The sequence below is a fragment of the Rattus rattus genome, chromosome 2, assembly GCF_011064425.1.
Source record: "Rattus rattus isolate New Zealand chromosome 2, Rrattus_CSIRO_v1, whole genome shotgun sequence".
NCBI lineage: Eukaryota > Metazoa > Chordata > Mammalia > Rodentia > Muridae > Rattus > Rattus rattus.
This window is the reverse complement of record NC_046155.1, coordinates 176,926,441-176,948,523: the sequence shown is the minus strand read 5'-3', so window position 1 is coordinate 176,948,523 and position 22,083 is coordinate 176,926,441. Positions and strand designations below refer to the sequence as shown.

The window sequence follows — 22,083 nt, the reverse complement described above, 5'->3', positions numbered from 1 at the left end:
GTGGAATAGTTTGGAATAGTATTGATATGAGGTCTTCTATGAAGGTCTGATAGAATTCTGCACTGAACCTGTCTGGACCTGGGCTCTTTTTAGTTGGGAGAACTTTAATGACTGCTTCTATTTCTTTAGGAGTTATGGGGTTGTTTACATGGTTTATCTGTTCCTGATTTAACTTTGGTCCCTGGTATCTGTCCATTTCCTGCAAATTTTCAAGTTTTGTTGAATATAGACTTTTGTAGTAGTATCTAATGATTTTTTGAATTTCCTCTGATTCTGTAGTTATGTCTCCCTTTTCATTTCTGATTTTGTTAATTTGGACACACTCTCTGTGTCCTCTCTTTAGTCTGGCTATTGATGTCGTTGATTTTCTCAAAGAACCGACTTTTGGTTTTGTTGATTCTTTGTATGGTCCTTTTTATTTCTATGGAATCTTCTGCTCCTGAGATTCTCTCTTGTATCTCTTGTATTCTGTTGGTGATGCTTGTATCTATGGCTCCTTGTCTCTTCCTTCGGTTTTCTATATCCAGGGTTGTCTCCCTTTGTGCTTTCTTTATTGCTTCTATTTCCATATTTAATTCCTTCACCTGTTTGATTGTGTTTTCCTGGAATTCTTTCAGGGATTTTTGTGATTCCTCTCTATAGGCTTCTACTTATTTATGTTTTCCTGCATTTCTCTAAAGGAGTTCTTTATGTCTTTCTTGAAGTCCTCCAGCATCATGATCAAATGTGATTTTAGATCTAGATCTTGCTTTTCTGGTGTGTTTGGATATTCAGTGTTTGCTTTGGTGGGAGAATTGGGCTCCGATGATGCCGTGTAGTCATGGTTTCTGTTGCTTGGCTTCCTGTGCTTTCCTCTAGCCATTGGGTTGTCTCTGGTGTTTGTTCGTCTTGCTGTTTCAGAGAATGGCTTGACCTTGCTTAGGCCTCTTTGTCAGCACTCCTGTACAACTGTTTTCCTGTTTTCTTTCAACTTTTCCTGAGAACAGGTGTTCTGATTTCAGGTGTGTCGGTGCTCCTGGAGACTGTCTTCCAGTTCTAGGCATAGGCAGGAATCAAAGGGTCCTGCCCCTGATTGCTTGTGTACATCCTTGCACTTAGAGGGTATAGTTGGCACTATGCAATTTTCTCTTGGGTCTGGACTGTGGGCAGTGGTTACTGGGTCCTGAGTGCAGACCAGAACTGCGTACTGGCGGCTGTCTGTCTCCATTTCCTTGTGTCTAGAGGCACTGTTCAGTTTTCCCTTGGACCAGGCATATGGGCCGAGGTGTTCAGAGATGGCAGTCTGTCCTGCGGTCTCAGGATGTCTACACTCCTGGGTGGTCTGCTCTCTTCCCCAAGGGATTTTTGCTTCAGTACTTCCTTAGAAGGTGATTCAAAATACAGGAGGACATACAGAGACAAAGTGTGGCGCAGATGCTGGAGGAAAGGCCATCCAGAGACTGCCACACATAGGGATCCACCCCACATGCAGTTACCAAATGCAGCCACTATTGGAGATGCCAAGAGGTTCATGCTGACAGGAGCATGATATAGCTGTCTCCTGACAAATATAGAGGTAGATGCTAATAGCCAACCATTGGACTGAGAACAGGGTCCCCAACGGAGGAGTTTGAAAAAGGACTCAGGTAACTCATGGGGTTCACAAACCTTTAGGAAAAACAATACCAACCAACAAGTCACCCCAGAGCTCCCAGGGACTAAACCACCAACCAATGAGGACACATGGAGTGACCCATGACTCCAGCTGCATATGTAGCAGAGGATTGGCCTTGTTGGGTATCCATGGGAGAAGAGCCCCTAGGTCCTGTGAAGGTTTGATGCCTCAGTACAGGTTAATGCTAGGGCAGGGAGGCAGAAGGGTGTGGGTTGCTGGAAGTGTGAGCATCCTCATGGAGGCAGGGGTGGGGGGGTGGGATGGGATGTTTCTGGAGGTGAAATGAGGAAAGGGATAACATTTGAGATGTAAATTAAGAAAATGTCCAATAAAAAGTGAAGGGAAAATTGATCTTGTAAAATATGCTGCTTTTGCAAGATAGGTGAGAAGGTTAACTGCTATTTCTGCTTTTGCAATCGAGTTTGCTTAGTCTTCTTAAAAGATGACTTGTACAATTGTTAGACATATATCCTAAAATAAGCCTTTGCCTACATGTAGATGGAATACACAGAATTTTGTGGGTTTTGCCTTTATAAGTTCTGTGCTGATAGGACTAAAGGTTGCATCTTGGTAATGTCCCAGGTGTAATCCTGGCATCAATCAGTCTAGGTGTTTCATCACCTGAAACAGCTGGGGTGATGTGATCCTTGCTGTTTGTTTTAACACACACCAGTCACTCCATTGCATATGGACTCTTTGAGAAAGTTTTGCCCCACCCCTACCCTTGTAGCCTCCCTTAGGTTAGCTGTAGCCAATCCTGTGGGGCTGAAGCATAGACATGCCAATGCCATGCCTAGATCAAGGATACACATTTCAATCTCTGTACTTCCACTATTCTCTACCCCTAGCTGTGCATGTCCTTGACCTTGGTCCCCAGGGCTGCAAACAAAACATAAAACCAGTAACCTGCGTAGACTGGTAGGGCTATAGAAATAGGTACAACTAAACAGTTGCCACATTCATTTCCTGTTCTGCATTCTCCTTACTGCTGGGTAGTGATTTCTTTGGAGATAATACCTCCAATTCCCTACCAATAGGTTGGGAATCTCATTAAGATGCAGGGTGTTCTAAAGGGAGGTGGAACACACTACATTGTAGGACAGACCCTTTAACTCAGGAAGGAATCAACTCTGGTTGAGACAGTCAGTGAAACTGACCAGGTATACCAGAACCATTATTCCCCAAACATATATGATAGTAAGGATGCTGAGAGACACTCAGACCAGACTGGTCACAGCTGCCTGGCAGAGGCTCTCCAATCTGTACAACTGCCTGCAATTGTGCAGCTTGCCCCAGGTTGTCAGTTTTCTTAAGCCATTACCCTTGCTGGGATGGGCTTTGGTGACGAGGCTGCCCTTGAGTTATTGCTGCTTCTGGAAGTAAAGCCTAACAAAAATCTCTGGTTTACCAAGTTGGATTTTCATGGTATCCATACTTTGGTCTGTAATTGGTGCCCAATCTGGGAATGTGTAGTTAGTATCCACTCAGGAATAGTGTTGCATGCTACCGTAAGATTTTCTTTCAGTTTTGTGGGAATCCATTAGTAAACACAGTTCATGAATGCTTTCACTTTTATTTCTCAACATACCAGTGATACAAATGTTTCCCACTTACCATTGCTTAGTGATACATGTGAGCTTTATACATAGACTTGAGTGGAATGAAGGATAACGGCATTTAGCCCAGATACCAATAGATCAGAGAGGGTGCCCAGTGAGTGTTCACCCACATCTTCAAGGCCCCTTACTCTTTTGGAGGGTAATGGCCTCAAAAAATGAAATGAGGGGAAGAATGACTCTTTTTCTTAGGATCCACTTGGTCACTGGTAATGCTCAACTGTGGATGGCTCTCCTTCATTTCTTGGATCAGCTTCTGGATACTGGGGTTAGCTTCATCAAATTTCAACCTAGGTTGCAACCAGAGGAGAAAAATGGTTTCTTGATGTTTTGAGGAAACTTAAAGTTCCCACATGCCTTGAAAGTTATCACTTTAATATTACACTGCAAGGTAGAATTGGAGAGTGATATTTTAAATCTTACTTTGTTATATGCATGTGTGTCCATGCATATATTGGTGGAATACACTCCTGCACCTGAATATATAGAAGCTAGAGATTGTCACGGGGGCATCTCTCAACTGATTCTTTACCAAAATGCCAACTTTTTTTATATTAGTGTTTTGCATGTATGTATGTATGTGCACCACATTCATGCCTCATGCCTGGTTCCTGTGGGAGCTCAGAAGAGGGCACTGAATCCCTGGAGCTGGAGTTACAGATGGATGTGAGCCACTTTACAGGTGCTGAAGGCAAACCTGGGCCCTCTGCAAAAGCAACAAGGGCTTTTAACCTCCGAGCCATCTGCTTATTCCCAACCATCTTAGTTTTTGAAAAAGGCAGGGTCTCTCACTGACACCCAGGAACTTATCATTTTGATTAAACTGACTAGCCAGTAAGCTGTCAGAATCTTTCCAACTCCTTCTCTAAGTACTGGAGTTATAGACCTGTATGGCCATGCCTATGTGGGTACTAATGATTCAAACTAAGGTCATGTTAGCACGGCAAGAATTTTACTAACTCCCCAGCCCCAGTATATTGGGTCTCATCCTCAAACTCATTATATAGCTATTGATGGCCTTGGATTTCTGATCTTCCCCACCTCCACCTTTTTTAAAAATTATTTATTCACTTAATATCCCAATATCAGCCCCACCTCTCCTGGTCCCTGCTCAAAAGAACTCCTCCCCATATCCCCTCTCCTCCTCTGAGAATAGGGAGGCCTGGATATCCTCGTCTCCTGGCACATCAAGTCGCTCAGGACTAGGCTATCCTCTCTCATTGAGGCCAGACAATGTGGATTACAAACTCATACCTTCATTCATTTATGTGTGCTCTAAGGTTCTCATGTACTAGTAGTAGGTACTTCATTAAGTTGTCTATCTTCCCCAGCCCCATTTTTATTTGTGATATTTTGAGAGAGCATCTCATGCTATAATTGAGGAATGCTTGAGGCTCACCATGTAAGCCCATATATGGCATTCTTATCTTAACTTCTCAAGGTCCAGAGAACAGGCCTGAGCTATCACACCAGGCTCCCAAATTTTTGAGGCACCATGTTAGACTTGAAGTTTGTTTTCCCTAATAGACAAGTGTCTAACAATTGTGGCTTCTTGGTCTGCCATGCATTTACTCTATGACTCTGTTTACCTACCAGTGCAACAGAAGGGGTAAGAAGAAGGTTAATATTGTTTGGCAACCACTAGATGTGTTAATACATATCTTTAATCCCAGCATTCAATAGGAAGAGGCAGGCAGATTTCTGAGGTTAGCTTGGTCTACAAAGTGAGTTCCAGGGCTATATAGAGAAGCCCTCTTGAAAAATTAAAATATCATTTGCTGACTGGATGCCCATGGATGAAGCTGATTGCCAGTGACTGATGTCAATAGTGAACCATTCTGGAGCATTGCTTGTCCTCACTACCACCCCCAAAACCTTCATGTACAAAACACTATGAAATAGGAAATAGTAGGATCGCACCTGAGTGTTTGGAGGGGACAAATTTGGAGTTTCAAGGATTCACAGAATATCTTTACTGCATCAGTTCCCATGACGTTCTGAGACAGGTCTAGAGTGTTCAGGCTCTTGTTGCTTCTGAGAATCTCAGAGAAGTCTTTGCAGTTCGTTGGAATGATGGAGCATCCACACAGCCTTGCAGACCAAACACAAAACTTAACTCATTAAGTCTTACCCAGTACTAGATCCTGTATACTCTAATACTCCCATTCTAGGTAAGTTGTGGTTGTTTGTAAAATAGGGGCATGAGAGTTATGGGGGTTACCAACAAGTGTCTGCTTGGATTTGAATTGTTACAAAGGAGGCAATATGGTACTGTAAACAGGGTTGAAAGTTTTCTAACAGGGAACTGGATGTCATTTCACTAGATGGTTACACTGTCCAACTGAGAAATATTTGTTTATAACTATGATCTGTGTTGTTTTCAAGTTTAGTCAGAGAAACTTCTTTTTACAGTTAAGTATTGTTAATGAAGACTCATAACTGGTTACAATGCTAAGAATAAATGATAAAGTGCACAACCATAGAAGGTCATCTTCATCAACCTCTCTCCTTTCAAGGCTCAGGAAAACATCTTATAAGAGGGGATAGATAGACTAAGAGCTGATGCGAAACACTATTATATGGGTATGGCATGACTGATGTACACATGAACTCACAGCAACTGAAGTTATCTGCATGAGGGCTGTACAGATCAAGCCAGCCAAAATTTCAGCATAGATGAGAGAGGGTCTCTAGAGGCACTACTCCTTACCGAGGAGCTATTATCAGTTGACCGAGGGAGAGTCACTTTGGAGATGAAGACATGGTAGGTTGTCCATGTTTCCACACCTATGTGTATATGATCAGTATTCACTGGACTAAGTGGACTGATTGATACTAATAATAACAACAATAAAAGAACATGAAATTGGGAGGAAGATGGATTATGCAGTCCCAGGAAAGACTTGGGGGTAGTGAAGGAATGGATTAAAACACCTGGTGTACATTTATGAGAATCTTATGACCACAAAGAAATAATTTGGTTATCACTATACTTTGTTAGAGCTCCCAAATTTATTGTTTTATACTATTATATAGAATTGTATATATTATAATATAATATTAAAATTTCTCAATATTTACTTTTCCACCCCTAGTCCTTGGAAGTCTTACTCTCTGCTTCTGTAATCTGTTTTTTTAAGTTTTCCTGTCATTCATTGAAGATCTACTGATATAGTTCAAGTAACAACCAAAGCACCACCAACAGATTTGGTAGGTTAAGGAAAGTGTGATAAATATTTACAATTGAGTATTACTCAGCCATAAGATGAGGAACCCTGGCATTTATGACAATGTGAGTGAACAAGGAGGACATTTGTTGAGTGACAATCATATGACTGCACTTCTATTCAGAGTATTATCCATCATGAGTCTTGCACAATTGAGGGCTGTCATTAAGAGTATTTGATTGATGCTCCTAACTTGTCTGGGATTTGTAGGACAGAATCAAGTAGACTCCATTGACCTTACTGAAGCTATAGGTACAATGTCCAACTCTTATCTCTATAATCCTTGGAAGTTGGGCAGCAGTGGGTGCTTCTGCTTGGCTTGATGAATCTCATATTGAATTTTTTTCAGAGGAGGTATTTGTATACCCTGTTTGTGTAACTGTATTATGTGTTCATATGTGAATGTACATATGTGCCACTGTGTTGGTACTGTTTTCAACATTTTTCATCTCATATTTTAAAATAAGTTTCTTTATGAAGCTGGGATTTGTAATTTGACTTGAAATTACTCTTTGAGTTCCAGAGACGCCCCAGTCCCTGCTTTCCCAGTGCTGACATTGTAGGCATATACTATCACACTTGATTTTTTATACTTTATGTTGATGCTGGAATATGACCCCCAGTCTAATTGATTGCACAGCAAGCAATCATATCCACTAGCTAACCTTTTTTAAAAGAACAACTTTAGGGGTTGGGGATTTAGCTCAGTGGTAGAGCGCTTGACTAGAAAGTGCAAGGCCCTGGGTTTGGTCCTCAGCTCCAAAAGAAAGAAAGAAAGAAAGAAAGAAAGAAAGAAGGAAAGAAAGAAAGAAAAGAACAATTTTATATACATGGTTGTGTAGCCAATGAGGTAAGAAGGGAGTGGATCCTCTGGAGCTGGTGGTTACAGCCAATTTGGAGCCACTTGATGCGAGCTTGGGAACAAAATTAATATTCTTTGTGAGCAACAAAGAGACCTTAACTGTTGAGCATTATCTCTATAGCCCCTTGCCTGGTGATTTAAAAGAAGATTCAACTTAGTACTAGAGAGGTAGATCAATGGGTAAGCCCTTGCAGTCAAGCCTGCAGCCTGGGTTTGAACTTTGGATCTCATGTGTTGGGAAGAGAGAATCAATTCCTTCATGTTGTCCTACTGACCTCTATGTACCAGCTGAAGATGCGAATACTAGAAAAATATGATACAATACTCAACTGATTTGACTCAAGGCCTCCCTATTGCTCCTGAAGGCATTTGCTACACTTGAAAGCTTCTTTGAGGTACAGATTGCAGTTCAAAAAGGTACAACTCACCACAAACTTTTCAAGTTACTCTTGGGGCTCTTCAAAGCCTCACACAAAAACTTTGCACCTGTGGTTCCAATTCGATTTAGCCCCAGATCCAAGTGCTTCAGGCTTGGTGCTTGTCCGAGCATCTTTGAGAGATAGTGGCAACCATTGCTGGTGATGTTACAGGACCACAGACTGGAAAATCACATGCAGAGGGATGAAAACCAGAAACAAATAAACACCTTAGTCCATTTTGGGATGATGCACCCAAACGACAACCTTCAACCTCAACCCATTGGTATTAGTCAAACCTTAAACACATCTACAAATAATATTATATGGCATCAACAGTATATATATATATATATATATATATATATATATATATATATATATATATATATGCAATAACAATTTGTGGGAAGAGGTCATAAATTTGAATGCAAATAGGGAAGGATATATGGTAAAGTTTGGAGGGAAGAAATGGAAGGGAAAATATTGTAATTACATTTTAATCTCAAAAATTATGCTAAAATTAAAATGGATCCTAGAGATTCCATATAAAAACCGGGGTCATATCGAGCTTACTGATCCAACCTCTACCCAACCATGTATACTTTTTGTTGCATAGTGCTAAAATCAAACTTGAAGATGTTAGGCTGGGCTTGGTGGCATAGCACTTGGGAGTCTGAAATAGGAGAATTGATTTGAATATAAAGCCAGCCTGGGCAAGGAGATTCTGTCTTACAGAAAAGACAGAAAGAATGTAAGATGGAGAGGAGTGCTGTGAAATAGTGTCTTCTGGACATGACATGACTGCAGCACACATGAAGTCACAGTAACCTTGGTTATCTCCAGAAGACCAAGTCAGGCAAAAATACTATAATATGGGGGAGGGTTTCTGAGGACCTTCTCCTCTCACTACTAAAAACTATTAATAGTCAATGGCTGCTGGAGGAGGTAAAGTCGCTATTCTTTGGGAGGTGCCTACTGGTAGGTTGTGCTTCCCTCAAATGGATGATCCCACACCTGAATTTGTGTTAGCAGTACTAATTGGACTCAATGGTTCATACTTTACGAAAACTTAAAAGAAGTAAAAGAAGTCCAGGAATGGTGGCACATCCTTATAATCCACATACTTGGTAGGAGAAGGAGAATTCAAAGTCTTATATACAGTGAATTCTAGGCCAGCCTGGGATACATATGACACCACCCTTGACCAAAACCAAAACCAAAACCAAAAAGGAAGTCAGATCTGAAAACCAGATCTTCCTTCCAATTCCCTATAGAATATTAACACCACAAATTCTATAATGGTGGAAATACTGAAGCTAGGGCTTTACTTAAGTTACATGGAACCATTACCACCCAGCGCCTCCCCCACCCCCCACAGCTCCAATGTCTGCAGGCAGAGAAGACTTACACCAGGGTCTGTAGTTTGCATTTGGGGAAGCTTAAGCTTTCACACAGTTTTTTCACTCCATTATCTCCAAGTTCATTCTTGGCCAGGCTAAGGTGTGTTAGAGTCTGGCTGACCATCAGAACAGAAGAGAGGTCCTTGCAACAGACTTCAGTGAGATGACAGTTCTCCAACCTGTGGATGCGTCACACAACTGAACTAAGAAGGACTGGCTTACCAATAATAAGTCTAGGAAGGGGAGAGGCTTACAGGGACCCACTCAATTCAACTGTTGTCTATGAATAGACTTTAGGAGAAGGGCAATTACTATCCTTAATTGTGTCTCTGCTGAGCCCATCAGGCTTTGACACATAGCTATAAACCCACAGTCTTACACATGGCCCTGGTTATCTTGGTGCATCATAAAATAAGATGAATAGGAAAAAATGAGAGAGATTTGTAGAGGGGAAACTGGAAGGTGGGGGCGAGAATGCCAGTATGCATGGTAAACATGTATAAAGCTTAAAAATTCCCACCTAAAACAAAGACCTCAAACCAAGCCAAACCAACTAAACAAACAAATCATATATCAAGACAGGAGAGGGCATTTCCAGCTGTCCCCAGAAGATAAACTCAAGTTCTTGTGATTTCCATTACATAGTCATGATCACATGAGGGATTTAGACTTAGGAAAGCAACCTAAGACTTCCTAAGGCTAAGCCAGCTAAAATCCAGCATGGATGAGGGAGGGCCTTGTGCTGAGGAGCTTTTGGCAGGTGATGGTTTCTGGGATATGAAGAGTCAAGTTTTCTTCAGGGATATGTCTCCTGAGAGGTGACCCATGCTCCAATAGACTGCCTTTTATTTGTTTTAGATAAAGTATCATATATTTCATTGACTTACTGCCCTTTGGTATTAAGTACAATTTGATCATTGCATTTAATAAGATATTCAATAAATGTTACACATTATATTTAATTTAAACAAAAATTATGGTATGTTAACAACTACCTTCAATTTAACAAGGCTATATTTCTAGAGTACCCTGAGATGAAAATGGAAAACATGACTATACCTATGCCAAAAGATGTTCATAATTGAATTTTAACATTAAAGTGAGGCATTAGTACATTTGCAGTAGATTGTCTTACCCCACGTACGGAAAGTAGACTCAGTGGGTTTAAGCAAAGAGCATGTGAAGTTGGGATGGACTGGTGAAGATATGATGGAGGGAATTCACAGGAGAGAAAAATGGGTGATGAGATTTACCAAGTGACACACACATATGCATGCATGAAGTTCTCAACAAAAAGAGGGAGAAGAACAAAATGAGTGATGTACAGTCAAAAACTCAGAAGACACCAGGTGTCTACAGGCATGGGTGGGCTAATAGTGTTGGGAACAAAGAAAATTACTCCAAGTACTACTATTTCATTTTCAGTATCTGTTTTTATAGTTTAGTTTAGTAAACTAAATTCAAGTTCCTAGGGGAACTGGGGACTTCCCAATAACTGAATGGCTTCTATTATAAGGAAACAGTTGTCTGAATCCAGACAGCTCAAGGGCAACTTCTCCATTTTGCTGGCAGGGTCAAACTAAGTTCATGTTCCCAAGCCCAGGAACTTATTCCTAACTTGATCAGTAAAAACTCCCTTGCTCAACCCATATCTCAAAATATGATTGGAAAATGCTACAGTCCACTCCACTCCCCCTTCACTTTGTGCTCTTATCCTTTAAATATACTGTGCATTTTCTCCTCAGGGTCACAGTCTAGTTTCTGATTTTGTTCCGTGACCCTGATGGATTAGTAGTGTCTTGATTACAATAAATTTTTGTCATCTGTATTGACTAGTGGAGTTTTGCTGGATTTATTTTGGATTTAAGTGGATCCCACAATATGGGTTGCCTGGTAAGTGTGGAGTCAATCATGTTTCTCCTGTCTATAGCTTAGTGTCCAAAGTGATGTCTTATAGGAAGAGAAGAGATACTTACGATACCCTCTGCAGTATGCACTTTGATTGCTTCCAAGTATTACATAGAAGCCTCACACCCTTGTCCAAGAGATTATTGTCTGTGAGATCCAGACTTATCAGGGATTGATTGGCTTTCAGGGCTGGGAAGAAGTCATCCCATTTCTGAGCAGTGGTAGAACAAGATCCCAGGCTATGGAAGAAATGAGAACAAGTATGTTATGAACGGTTCAGAGAATGATGTAGGTAGAATAGCTGTTCTTGCTATTGTGAATGAGTTTAGTTAAGTATATAGCAGGCCAAAGTAAGAGAACTAATTGAAAGAGATAGTAGAACATCAAATCAGGCTTACAAAAAGCTAGTAGAAACTGACTGTCGCCAATTGAAGGTATCAGATTGTTTCAGATCAAGCTTGTTCTCCTTGGATGAACTTCCTACAAACTTTTGAGTTTTCTTTCCTATTATAGGAATGAATGGCTTACTTCCTAGCTGTTCAAAGGCACAATGTTTATACTCTTTAGCCATTTTGTATTACAAAAACATGGTCTAAATTACCTAACTTCAGCAAGTTTCATTCTCTTTCATGTAATTTTTTTGATCATGCATGCTTTTAATACTAGTACTTGGGAGGTGGAGGCAGGCAGATCTCTGGAGGGGACAGGCTAGTATGGTCTACACAGTATGTTCCAGGCCAGTCAGAACTACACAGTGATATCCTATCTCAAATTAATTTTCACTCTTTTAATATTTTATACAGATATATAATATATCTTTTCCCACCCACCCAATAATATATCTTATTCACATCTTCTACAACTAATTCATACTGCCAACTCAACAGATTTCCATCCCAAATTCATGTTCCCTTTTAGCCCCATCTGTAGCTGAAGAGATATCAGCCATCAAGGTCAGATTGGTGAGGGGAGAATCACTTTTTCTTTGGTGTTGTGACCACTGGTAGGTTGCCCATGCCTCAAGGATAGTCCCACACCCATGTGCATATATGTATTGCAAATTGTACTGCCATGAATGTATGAATATATATATAGTTTAAAGACAGGGTTTATCTATGTATCCATGACTGACTCCAAACTCATTATGTATACAAGGCTAGCCCTTGAACTCAAGAGATCTACCTGCTTCTGCCTCCCAAGTTCTTGGATCAAAGGTATGCACCACCAAACCCAGCTTCATATATTATCTGTGAGACTGGGTCTCACTATGTGGATCTCAAAGTTTCAGTCCTCTTGTTTCAGTCTCCCCAGTCCCATGATTGTAGGCAAGTGAGGGGTTTTATTATCTCCAATTTTATGTTGGAAATAATTATATCTTAACATTGAATGTTTTAAGTCGAAAACACACACTGAATGATATGTAGACATTCCCACAGCTAAAATGTACTAAAGATGATGAAGAGCCTCTCTCTTAGAGTTACACTGTAGCCATGTAACCATGTTGAATCAAGGTATCAGCATATTATGTGGACTGCCAATTGTTTCAAAAAATAATAAACATTGAACTTACATGACTTTCCTTTCATTTTGGACATTATCTTATTTATTTAAAGTGAAAATTGAGTCTCAAATATTCAACTCATACACTTTCACTCTAAGATAATTCTCTCAGTAAAAGGAAAAAAGGCCACTTTCCATGGATAGTATTCACAATAGTTACAACTTATCTCATGACTTGTTTTACCTCATGTCCTAGTCCTTATGGATTGTATGATAATCCCCTCTCTTTATTGACAAGAGGACCTAGACAAATTGGTGAATATTACATATTGGGGAATACAGAGCATGGTTTGTGGCCTAACACTGTGTCCCTCCTACTGCTGCTGGTTCAAATGTGGTCATATTTGGATCCATGGACCACAGGATGGGGTTGGTGATATAAGCAGTAGGGAACATCCCAACAGCTAATATCCCAGTCAAAAGTGATGCCAGTGGAGGGTTTAACTGATACTCTGGAGCACCTTTGCTGGGAAGTAGGAGTCTTCAAGCTTATGTTGAATGACAACTCAAGAAGAATATAACTACAACAACCACAAGAAAATGACCCAATAGGGCTATTACTTAAACTCTAGGAGCTTCTTGGTCACAGGGTTGTCATATATAGTTGTTTATGTTGTTCAGAACTTAGAGAAGGTGAAGACTGAATTATTTTTCTATCTTTTAGTCTATATGCTCTGAAGGTTGGGTCTCTCTCTCTCTCTCTCTCTCTCTCTCTCTCTCTCTCTCTCTTTCTCTCTCTCTCTCTCTCTGCATAAACAATCTTATTAGGGAGACAGAAATGAATCCCAGAGGGCCAGGAGAATGAATGGAAATATGGGGCTGCTGGAGGTGGGGAGTGGAGATATCTAGAAAGTCCCAGAGACCTGGTATGTGAGAGGCTCCCTGGATTCAGTGGTGGTGATCTTAGATGAAATGCTCAACAGTAGGGAGAGGGAACCTGAAGAGATCACCTCCAGTAGTTAGATGGGGTCCCCTGGTGGAGAGATGGAAACGTCAAACCACCTTCAAAATTTTTGACCCAGAATTGTTCCTGTCTAAAAGATATTCTGGGACAAAAATGGAGCAGAGAAAAGGAATGGCCAACTTGAGACCCATCCCGCAGGTAGGAACCAAACTCTGATACTCTTACTAATGCTATATTGTGCTTGCAAACGGAGCCTAGCATGGCTGTCCTCTGAGAGGCTCTACCAGGAATGAATGAGGTTGGAGACTCATAAGGAAGAGTTAGGGGAAGGATTGAAGGAGCTGAAGATAATGACAACCCCAGAGGAAGACCAACAGTGTCAATTAAAATGGACCCCTTGGAGGTTCAGAGATCACCAACCAAAGAGCAAACACAAGCTGGCCCTCAGCACATATGTAGCAGAGGACTGCTTTGTCTGGCCTCAGTGAGGGAGGACATGCCAAATCCTGTAGAGACTTGATGCCCAGGGAAGGAGCAGGCATCTGGTGGGGGGGGTAGCACCCTCTTAGAGGTGAAGGGGACAAGGGATGGAGTAAAGAACTCTGGGAGGGGGATAACATTTGGGATGTAAATAAAGAAAATAATCAATTAAAAATAAGAAATCTTTACCTCTAATTTAGATTTGCTATATAGAAAGACCTGAGATAGTTTTATATGACCACACTTTTAGGGAATGACGAGACAGACCTGAGAAACTTCAGGTTGCATGCTGGATTTTTCACAACCTTACACAGTGAGTGAATCATGCTATCCAGTTTACCACCTTGCAAAGTCAGATGTGAGATGGTTTCATAACCACAAAAAATGAGGCATAATTTCTCGTACGCATCATCTGGGGAAATATTTTTGAGGCTGAGGAAAAGAACACAAAAGAGGAGATATTGAGTGCTGTTGAGTAAATAAACATACTCAACAGTAAATAGACATACTTGGCACCAAACCTGTCAACTTCAGTTTGATCTCAGGGACCCACGAAGTCAAACAAAAGAACCAATTCTGGCCAATTGTCCTCTGGCTTCCACTCACACAAATATATACCTCACATTCTTCTCCACAAAATTATAAATAAATATAATAAAAATTTCTAAAAAGATGATTTTGACTTTTATACCTCTACTGCACAATAAACAGAAGCAAAGGAATGCACTTGCTTACATTTTGGCTCCCCCAAATTAAACTACCCCATTCTTCAAGTCATTGTTGACAGACTTGTATTGAGGCTATACAACATGGTTTTGTTATAGGTACACCTTGTCTGATAATTGACAAAACCAAGATAATTAACACATCTATCATCTCACACAGCTACCATTTTCCACTTCATAGTTACAATCCTACACTCCTGAAATGATCAAGAAACATGTTGATTTGGGCTGAGATACTCCTTTTTTGGTGCAACCATATGATAATCTCTATATAAAACAGATTCTAAAAAGATTTATTTTTAACTATGTTGCAGTGTATTTATCTATGTGTGGGTATGAGTAGGTGTGTGGGTATATGCTTGTGTGAGTACAGCTGCCTTCAGATTCCAAAAGAATGTATCAGGTTCTCTGGACATAGAGTTACAAGAAAATGGATAAAGATTGTATTGTGTCAAATAAGCCATTTTTGTGTGTGTGGGAGATTACAGACGATCTATGCTCTCACGTTATGTATGGTGGCATAGGTCTGTAATCTGACCATATGGGAGACAGGTAGAGTGTCAGAAGTCTGAAACCATCTTGCTCTACAAATGAGCTATTGGAAAACCAGGCCTACATAGACCACCATCTCAAAAGACCACCTAAACCAACCCTGCCAAACCACCCTCAACTCTTCTTAGCCAATATGGAGCATATAATATTGATATTATAATAACATTACAGCATATGCTATTTTCAGATCTTATCTCAACTCAAGCTTTGTTTCTATTGTCTAACATTTCTCATTAGAAACGATTTGACATCCTTGTGATTTATATCTTCCTAGATTTCAATCTTCTAGGCACACAATCTACAGATTAACCTCAAGTAAGAGTGAAATGTTCCCCATACTCTGCCCTCATGCATTTCAGTTACAGACTTAACCTTTTTCTTGCACACAACTCATTTTATTCCAATTTCATTAATTTACTTACATGTTTTTGGTAATGGACACATAACTTTGCCCAGTTGACTTTCTATGCTCATGCCTCAAGTACAAGCTCTCTATCTTTCTACATCAGTGGCTTTCAGCCTGTCATGATTCTGTGTCCCCTGAGGACACTAGATGATACTTGGATACCTGTAGACACAGAAGTTTCTTAAGACTGAAGGCAGAAAGTGCTGTTGATATCTGGCATGTGGAGGTGAGGGAGGGACCCTACTCACCATTCTATAATATATAGACCAACTTTCTTCCCTCCAACAAATACATCACTCAAGTTCCCACATAGGTTGGTGACTCTGTTCTATTTAGAGCCAAATGGTTGCCATAGCAGGATTCAAACTGCCTGGGGATCTTGATTTTTCTTATGGTATTTGTGGACATCAAAACTGTATTCTGCATTATACAGTTACTACATGATTCTTCTCTAGATAAACTTAAATGGCAGGGCTACCTAATTTCCCTGTGTCTTGGATATCTGGTTTGAGTCTGGGATATGAGTTTGAGGATTTTTCCAGTACTCTATAATTGTGAACACTTTGGTTGTATGATATGGGGTTCTCCTCCAGAGATCAACTCCTACTTACACCACTTTCTGGAGATGGCAGGGAGCAGAGGACAGCTTTTCACAAAGAATCTCCAGTGAAGAGCTGTTGAGGAAGCTTTCATGGATTTCTAGAAAGGCCAGTTTCTCATTTGAATGAAATGTGTCACAAAAGTCTGTCCAGAGAGTTAGCATGCATTTTTTGTCCTGGAACCTACAAAAACAAAGAGACTAATTTTATTTCTACATGTATTCATGTGTGCTTGCATGCTCCTATGAATCTTCCAGCACCTTCCACCTTTTGCTTGAGGCAGAATCTCTCATTGGTTTGCAACTGTATCAGGGAGGCAAGGCCAGCAGGCACTTAAGCTTCCAACTTTTATCTTTTTATCACTGAGGTTACAGGCATTCACAACCTTGTATTTTTGTGTGGGTTCTGAGGATCTAAACTCGGGTCTTTGCACTTGCCTCACTATAAATGATTTAAGGACTGAACTTTAAGGATTGGCCCATCTTCAAAGTTTCTACAAAAGCCTTTGAAATTTGTCTTTTATATTTGCATCCAAATGGATGGTTGCTATGACTTTTTCCTGTGTACTTTGTCCTTCCTGGTCCATCTCCACTCACCTGCTTGCTTCTTTTTAATCCCCTTATGTTTTCATGTACCATATATTCTATTACCTGCAGTTCTTTTCTCTTAAGGGATCTCCTTGGTCTAATTTTTTCTGTATTGCTGCAATTAAATACCATGACCAAAAGCAACATGTGGAGTTAAGGTTTTATTTTGCCTTTTTCTTCCTGATCACAGTTCATGACTGATGAACTGAAGTACAGGCCATGGAGGAATACTGATTATGGCTTGCTCAATCTGTTTTCTAATATACCCCCTCCAGAAATACTAGTCTAACAATAGAACCACCAACAGTGGGCTGGGCCCTCCCACATCAATATCAACCAAAAATGTCCCACAGACTTGCTTACAAGCCAATCTCTCAATTGATGTTTTCTTCTCTCAGATGACTCTAGTTTTATATTCGCTTCACAAAAATTAATCACTACAGTTTTGTGTAGTTTCATAACTTTATCTTCCTCATGTATATATACACATACATAAAACATTAAAATCTAGAATCAGTTTGAAAGAGAACATGGTATTTATCTGGATCTGCCTTCTTTGATTAATAATTTCTAAATTTATTCATGTTCCTGGAACTGTTATGATTTCATTTTCTTTACAGAACAATAACATTTAGTCATTTGCAGCAACACAGAGGATATTTTATAAAGTGAAGTAAGCTAAACCAGAAGGGCAATTACTTAACATTCTCTCATATACAGCAATTTAAAAAAGACAAATTGAATACTGAAATAGTGCTTCAGGTTAAGAAAGGTACAAGGTTAAGGCATGTTAGGGCAGAATGTATGAATTTGAAAATTTATGATTTATGTGTGTGAGGTTTTGCCTGCATGAATGTCTGTGTACATGCATATACCCTGAAACTGGACATATAGACAGTTGTAATTTACTATGAAGGCTCTGGGCATTGAATCCAGTTCCTCTGGCTGAGCATCAGGTGCTCTTATTTCTGAGCTGTCTCTTCAGGCCCTCAAAATACCTTTAATTTCCACTTCTATAATGGCTAATGATGCTATCCACTTAGGAAAAATAGAAAAGCATCTCTAAGTGGGTAAAACAAAAAGTGCTTTAAGGATTATTTAGAAAATAGTGTTCAGAGAAATGAAACTTTAGCTCAATGATAGTATGCATGTGGAGTGTTCATTAAGAGCTGTGTTTGATCTCAATGGTGAACATAGAAAATAGTTTTTATACTTGAAAGCAATACAGAGTAAGTCCTTCAAGTGGGACATATTTAGTAAAATTTCATTTTACAAATGACTTTAAGGAGAAGATAACAGAGCATATATAATGTGAGGACAGGCAAGATGATTCACTGGGAAAAGGTGCTTGCTACCAAGCCTGATGAATTCAATGTTTAGGATATGTGAGATTCAAGGAGACAACTGGTTTTTGTAAGCTAGTCTCTGACTTTTGTACACACATACTTAATAACTGAGTTTAATAAAAACATATGTCGTGTGAAAGTGGAAGTGGGGTTATCCACGAGTAAAAGGGTTTAAGCATAAATGGTGAACAGGGAGATGAGGGGTACAGGCAGGAGAATCCACTAAGAATATGTATGAAAATGCTGTAAGGAAAGTAATAAAGCAATTGCTCACTGAAAGAGAGACCATAGAACCTAAGATATTTAACTCTCAGGCTGGCATCCTTAATTATATCATAACTTTACCTTTTATTATTAATTAGGAAGGAAGTTGAACAGATACAAAATGTCCTACCCTGACATACTGAGAATGAGAGACATTAGCCTCTTACTAAATGCACATGGGATGAGTTGGAGGTAGAAATACCATTCAGTAGCCTAGTAAGAGCACCAGTGGAAGGGGAATCCCTGGGTCCTGCCAAGACTGAACCCCCAGTGAATGTGATTGTTGGGGGGAGGGCGGCAATGGGGGGAGGATGGGGAGGGGAACACAGATAGAGAAGGGGAAGGGGAGGAGCTAGGGGGATGTTGGCCCGGAAACCTGGAAAGGGAATAACAATCGAAATGTAAATAAGAAATACCCAAGTTAATAAGGATGAAAAAAAAAAAAAAAAAGAAAAAAGAAAAAAGAAAAACCATTCAGAAGCATGTGAGGAAAATAGGGTTCTTACCTTTGGTCCTCAGCTGTGGACTCCAGTGTAGCAAAATTCTCTGGGAAGACTGCCTTTTCTATTTTAAGGAACATTGTCTGCAAGTTCTGAGAGTTCTTGAGGCAGAATGAAGCATGGATGAGGTCCATGTTGGTTTTCAAATGCAAGGAGACTTCCCCAAAGAGGGCCATGGCTTCTTTCACAAACTCCTCCTCCTGAGATTCATAGAGACAGGAAAAGATCTCTTGCAGATCCATCAGTAATAGGAAGGGTTTATTTCCCCCCAACTCACACTCCAGGAATTTTCTCTTGACCCCCATTGATATTTGGCAGCCAAAAATGGTCTCCAGCTCTTGAATATGAGTTTTGTTCAGGAGGCTAAATACAAATGGCAGCACTCCAGACAGGTTGGGGTTCTTCAACCTTGCTTCCCTAGAAAGCATCTTCTGTATACTATATTTAGAGACATCCTTGCTTTCTTGCCCAAGTTCCTGAACAAATATTATGGCAGCCAGGAGCTGCTGGATACTGAGGCAGATGAAAGAAAGACAGCTTGCACAGGAACTGTCCTCAAGAAAGATGCACCTGTACACCACAGGATGCAATTTATTCAGGTTCAATTTTAATTTCAAGAAGTCTTCTTCACAGAGTATGGGCACCTGTTCTAAGAGACTATCGGCAGCCAGGATACATATTTTCTTGAATAAGATTTGGAGTTGCTTGTTGAGATGGCCATCACAGGCTTCTTGTAGGAAGACTCTGCAGAGGAAGTTCAGGAACATAGAGGTGTAGGTCTGACATGTCAGAGCCAGGTCTTCCCCCTTCTTCATTCCTAGCTCCAGACAGAGGCAGAATATTCCACACGCAGCAGGAAGTGAGGCCATTTGGAAGAGAGGTTCATTGCATTTCACTTCCTTGAGAGCTCTCAGTGCCTTTCCCTCACCTTCACCCTCTTCCTCGCCCTCATCATCTTCAAAGTATTGCTGAAAGTACTCCTGTTTTTCCTGCTCTAAGAAACCCTGAGTTTCTACTAGGACAGGCTGATCTACCATGAGGTAGATTTGGTGCAAAGACTGTGTTTGTGTGGTTACCAGCAGTGTGCTATGAGGTTCCATCTTCCTCATAAGCAAACTGCTCAGTAAGACCTCTACAGGCTTCACTGTGTTCCAGTCACCACAGATGTCACGGAGCAGAGCTCCTGCTGGGAATGTCAGCTCATCAAAACCATCTACCACAAATAAGAATTGTTCTGACAGGACTAGACGCCGAATCATATAGTATCTCCAGGAGGGATTGTCCATGGAGAGGAGGTGGCCAAAAGTGCAAGGTTTACTATTATTAAGTTTCCTGCAGCTGATGTAGAAGGCACATGAAAAACTCTGGGCCTGCTTACTCTCTGACCATTCTAGCATTAACCTCCTTGCCATTGTGGTTTTTCCAGAGCCTGGAGGGCCGTGCAGCACAATTGTATAAGCAAATGGCGCTTCTATCTTCGGGTTACACAATGTCAGGAGTGTCCTGTAGCTCTCAGTATCCACATAGATTTCTTTATTGCATTTAGGCCAGAAGTTCTTCTTCCATTTATCATTGTACATATTCCTCCATTCCTTTTTATGTTTGTGCTCTTTACCATCAGTGATTGGGGGGGGGGATAAACAGAACATAGTTTGTTATTGTGAAAAATTATCTTGTATAAAGTAGAAAAGGAAATTAAAGAACACACCTCTTAAAAAGCAACTTAAATCCAAGTTTATTTCAGCAAGATGTGATGTAGACATCTTATTTTGTATGCAAAGGTTCTATTAAAAAGAGTCCAATTAGAAAGAATTTAAAAAGCTTTAATTATGGTTATATGAGTATGTGGGTATGGACATGTGAGTACAGTCAGATGCCTCTGCTTGATGTCTACATAGATGCCCACAGGTTAGCAATGACAGTTTAGTCAGAGATGCTTTTCTTTAATGTGAGTAGTTGTTATCAAACTTGTGACTGGCCCTGAAAGAGTAAGAATATGTTGAATAATCTGCACCTTTATCATATCATTCAAGGCACAGGGAACATTGAAGAAGAAGGCGTAAAAATATAAGAATCAAAGGAAAGGTAGCATTTTCTAAGGTGTGGCATTATTATTATATTCTTATACTCCAGAATCTGAGATCACCTGGGCAAGACTGAACTTGTGAACATTCATTATAGAGCAGGAAAGCATCACAGAACATCTTCTCTGAGGATTTATTGTCTGGGAGTGGCTCACAAGGCTGAAAACCTTTGTGAGAATGCATAAGCAGTAGTGGTTATAGGGGATGGTACACATTTTTTCCATCATTGTAGCCACTGGTAAGGTGTCCATGCTTCTATAAGCAGTCCTACACACACACACACACACACACACACACACACACACACACACACACACATGGTGGGGGGGGGGAAGGAGAGTGGGAGGGAGAGGGAGAGGGTGATGGAGATGAAGAGGGACAGGGTGAGGGAGAGGGAGACAGGGGAGTATCAGTTGGGAAGAGAAAATGTTGCAGGAGTAGAAGGGGAACAAGAGATGATGATGTGCGTGAATATACAAATACATTATATATGTATGAAGATGTCATTAAAAACCATTATTATCTATAGTTAGCATATACACCAACCAATACTTAAAAAGCTGCCAATGCAGTTTGTTAGAATAACTTGTCTATTTTTTCTCCTGGACCAGAACAAGTCATAAGAGCTCAGAAAGTGATTCCCTGTGATATTCATTGTTAGTTCATTATTACTGCTTGCAAATGTTAGTTGAGAAGAAGTGAAGTGCTATCTAGCTGTAACACTTCCCACTTCTTAGGCACCTATCAAAGTAGAGTGAAAATATGTTTATTTGAAGCCATGTGTACATATGTTCTGTAACAGACCAGGATACGATGCTGGAAACGATCTCTTCAGTATGAGAATTAATTTGTACTAACAATAGAGAAAGAAAGAGTATAAAGGGGTAAGGAAAAACTCCCTTACTCCTTTGTTACCTCTAATTAGGGTTTATATCACAAAGGTGCCTCTCTCTCTCTCTCTCTCTCTCTCTCTCTCTCTCTAAAGGGGAG

The 22,083-nt window shown here is 40.3% G+C and overlaps 1 protein-coding gene across 1 annotated transcript in view; it reads right to left on the bottom strand.

The window, feature by feature from the left end:
* Positions 1–3,421: 3,421 nt before the first annotated feature.
* The window catches only part of Nlrp2 (NLR family pyrin domain containing 2), a 35,817-nt gene continuing 17,155 nt past the window's right edge, over positions 3,422–22,083 (bottom strand). The window contains exons 4-11 of the mRNA XM_032895211.1: positions 19,016–20,618; positions 16,325–16,495; positions 14,298–14,462; positions 11,155–11,325; positions 9,187–9,357; positions 7,788–7,958; positions 5,191–5,361; positions 3,422–3,560 (exon numbers count right to left, since the gene is read on the bottom strand). Coding sequence (XP_032751102.1) covers positions 3,422–3,560; positions 5,191–5,361; positions 7,788–7,958; positions 9,187–9,357; positions 11,155–11,325; positions 14,298–14,462; positions 16,325–16,495; positions 19,016–20,618 — 2,762 coding nt within the window. The remainder of the gene's footprint in view (positions 3,561–5,190; positions 5,362–7,787; positions 7,959–9,186; positions 9,358–11,154; positions 11,326–14,297; positions 14,463–16,324; positions 16,496–19,015; positions 20,619–22,083) is intronic.